This window comes from Kryptolebias marmoratus, linkage group LG6 (assembly GCF_001649575.2).
Source record: "Kryptolebias marmoratus isolate JLee-2015 linkage group LG6, ASM164957v2, whole genome shotgun sequence".
NCBI lineage: Eukaryota > Metazoa > Chordata > Actinopteri > Cyprinodontiformes > Rivulidae > Kryptolebias > Kryptolebias marmoratus.
The window spans coordinates 29,950,178-29,954,038 of record NC_051435.1 but is presented as its reverse complement, the minus strand read 5'-3'; the positions used below and the strand labels follow the sequence as shown (position 1 = coordinate 29,954,038).

At 37.2% G+C, this 3,861-nt stretch overlaps 1 protein-coding gene across 2 annotated transcripts in view; it reads left to right on the top strand.

The window, feature by feature from the left end:
• Positions 1-3,053: 3,053 nt before the first annotated feature.
• LOC108249392 (heterogeneous nuclear ribonucleoprotein L-like) overlaps positions 3,054-3,861 on the top strand; it is a 58,133-nt gene continuing 57,325 nt past the window's right edge. Inside the window, exon 1 of one of the 2 annotated variants that reach the window (XM_025002142.2) lies at positions 3,054-3,422. In XM_025002142.2, the coding sequence (XP_024857910.1) occupies positions 3,219-3,422 (204 nt within the window). In that variant the 5' untranslated portion in view covers positions 3,054-3,218. The remainder of the gene's footprint in view (positions 3,423-3,861) is intronic. The other variant, XM_017438771.3, reaches the window with a different exon arrangement.

Genomic DNA, 3,861 nt, shown 5'->3' with positions numbered 1-3,861 from the left:
GTGTGATGATGCAATATTCCTTTTCTCCTTCTAATTTTAACTCATATCTTTTTACTCCATAACAGATGGGATTTTAAATATAACAATACAATATTTAAAATAAAGCATACTCAAGTAAAAGTAAAAGTATTGATAATTACCTCAAGTACAAAGTAAGCAAAATTCATACCCAGTTAGAGTAATGGGAAGGTTTTTTTGTACTTTTTCTGTAAACCTCAATTATACTTGTCATAAAGAAAGTAAAAATGCTAAAAGTGTTTTAAATTTTGCAAATCAATGTGTAAACAGCTGAAAAAAGGGGTGGGGGTAGGTCTGATTATTTGAACAAAGTGTTTAATATGTCAACAAAATACAGTTTTGATGAATTTGTGTTTAGATGTGTGATTATGCTCATTGTGTTAATTGTTTTGAACAAAGGGGTTTCTGTTTTCAAAATTGTCCCTAAGCAAATGAAAAATAACTGAAACTGTAATATAAAGTCTTAGTTCACAGGTAATAGTTATAATAAAAATTGAACACAACAAGTTTAGTTAGTTGTTTTTAGCTAATAGTCTTAAATGTGTTATTAGGTTTCAAAAAAGGAAAAAATGAGAAAATTTGTCAGGGAAACGGCGCCCCCTGGAGGCAGTAAACTATGAGCACACCTTCACTCACTCCACCGTCCCTCATGTTGCACATCACCTCAGATTTACCTCAGCTTTGTTTGGCTCTGACTACCACAGGTTAACATTATGCTGTGATTTGATTAAAAACTGCAAACATTAGAAAAATTAACCTTGAACTGGTCAGTTCAGGTTACTGATGCGTGATGTCTTCCAGTTATTCATCTGCAAATGACAGAAAGTATTAGTTAGTTCAACTAAACTACAGTGGCTTCTTAAAATCAGTAAAGGATGGAAGTTTCCATCACTCCTTAGATTTGAAGGTGTGACTTAAAGGAGAGCCTGAAACAGAGAGAGGGAGGATGTGAAACCAAAGATCTGTTATTTATAAGATGCATCACTTGGTACAGACAGAAGGTAGAAACCTCGTCTTTAATTGTTATATTTAATTCAGCTACTTCAAATTAACCCTACAATCACAGAAGTTCAGCTCAGTGCTGAATTAGCTCTATCTTGTAATTGTGCATTTGGAAAGAGCCAGATGAAGCCATGGAATACAAAAATACACCACAGGATTCATTTAGTTGGGTATTGTATGTTGAGTATTATTCTTGTAAGTGTCCTTGGGTGTCCTGAAAGGCACTTTTTAAATAAAATTATTATTATTATTATTATTATTGGTGTTGACAGCAGAAATTCTCATCCAACAATCAAAAAACAGTGCAAAATTAAGCAGATGAACACCATCAACCAGAGGTGGTGAGGATTGTCTGAGAAAACATCCCACTGTCAAGTTTCTGGTCAGCACTGTTGCCTCACAGCAAGAAGGTCCTGGGTTGGACCTGGGGTCTTTCTGTGAGGAGTTTGCATCTTCTCCTCGTGTTTGTGTGGGTTTCCACCCTCAGTTCAAAAACATGCCTTCAGGCCCAGGCCTCCCTTGAAAAAGAGATCCATGATCTCAATGGGACTTGTCTGGTTACATAAAGGTAAATAACTTCTGAGCAGTCAAACTAACATACTTCTGCAAAGATGAGTGTACACGTATGAGTCCCAGTTTATAGTTTAGCTGCAGTGGTGAGACAGAAGTAGAACATATTGTGCACCTGCTTTTATCTGCAGTTAAAATCTGCTTTAGAAGTGACAGCTGAAGAGAGCTGAGGCAGGCTCTGAGGCACAGAAAGCACATCACTGCCTGTCTGTGAGCAGTGAGCTGAGGAAACAAATATCAGTTGTAACATTCCCTGACACATTATGAGTTCAGTGTATCTGTTCTGCAGTAGAGGTGCTGTCTATCACCCCATGCAGAGAAAACATCTGACCTTTTGACACCTCTGTCAGATTCTTTTTCACCCTTTCTACTACTCAAACCTCAATTAGCTTGTTAGAAGATTAGTTGATTTTACAAAACCATTAAACACATTCATGTATTTACACCCAGCAGCAGCCCACTCAGGTTTATAATTTAATTCTCCATTATTGTTTTAGTCAATTTAATGAAGACTGACAACTGTAACAATTTTATTTTTTTTTTATTTAAAAAAACTACCCCATGAGTTTCTGTTGCTGTTGTATGCAAAAAGTTGCTTTTTAAACACAATAATTTGTTCAGTGTCTTTTTTGTCTGCTCCTCCTCTTCTCTTCACTTTGCTCAAGTTCAGATCATAAAAACTATGCAATTATTACAAAACCAACATCTAAAAAGATTTTTCTGTCTTAAGTCTGATAAAGCTGGGTAAAACAAATAAAAAAAGACATGGTAAATCATTTGTGTTATTGTTATTTGTAAAATCTTTATAAATTTTGCTTCTGTTGGTATTGATATTACTTTTTTTTAACAAAAAATAACTCTACAAATTTACTTATGTTTGCACTTGCAGTAAACAATACCATAACAAAGACAACACCTTCCATCAGAAGGAAAACACATTTTAGATAGATAGATAGATAGATAGATAGATAGATAGATAGATAGATAGATAGATAGATAGATAGATAGATAGATAGATAGATAGATAGATAGATAGATAGATAGATAGATAGATAGATAGATAGATAGATAGATAGATAGATAGATAGATAGATAGATAGATAGATAAAATGAACACATAGTGCCACAAACTGATTGACAACTGTACAAAAATAATTGCGGAAAATAAAAAAAATATGTATCAACTGTGCAAACAACCTTTAAACAGTGCATAAAGGTACATTTATTTATATAGCACTTTTCAGCACAAGGCGACTCAAAGTGCTTTACAACACAAAAAGGACTTCAAATGTGTTTTAAAATGTAAAAAACAAACAACAACGGCAACATTAATTATAATGAGAAGTGACAGATTTGTTATACAGGCTTTCCTATACAACTCACACTTTTCTTTTTCTTAAACTAATGTTTTCTCCCTCCCTTTCTGTCTTCAACACACTGTACTGGAGCTAAAAGGTATCATGTAAAAGTAGCAGAGTGAGACATCGCTCTTATTCGCTATCTTCGGAGAAAAGCAGCCGGAGTCTGCAGTGAGAGACAAACCGAGACAGACGGAGAGGGACAAGTTCACCTGGGCTCATCGTCTTTTTCTGCGTCTCAATCTGAAATCTGCACTTTCACCGCCTGCCATGGAGGAGAAAGAAGAAGGAGGAGGAGGAGGAGGAGGAGGATACCACCGCACGGCCAAACGGCCTCGGACGGAGAAGGAGAAGGAGAAGGAGGCCGGCGTCAGAGAGCTGGAGGAAGGCGAGGAGGAGGAGGAGGACTCCGCCGGTGAGGATGCAGGGGGGAGCGGAGCCACGAAGAGCAGGAGCCGGAAGAATGGAGGGAAGGTAAGGGAGGATGGTTCAGCTGATTGAAATGGCAGAGGAACACAGCAGGGTGTCACAAATAGATATTAATGCGCAACAATAAATAAAAACGGTAAAGTTTACAGTTTTCATTTTTAAATATTTGGAGCATTTCTCGTCATCTTCACTTATACTGATAATATTTAGTGTGGGGGGAAAAACACCAGATTTGCCCACTCACTCGGAGGCCGTGGGAGAACAGCACGAGCTGCTTCCTTCACTGTCATCATGAGCAGATGCTAACCAACATCAGATGGTACCACCATTACACCTGACTAACAACACATCTGACTAACAACACATCTGACTAACGTCACATCTCACTAACATCACATCTCACTAACATCACATCTCACTAACATCACATCTCACTAACGTCACATCTGACTAACATCACATCTGACTAACGTCACATCTCACT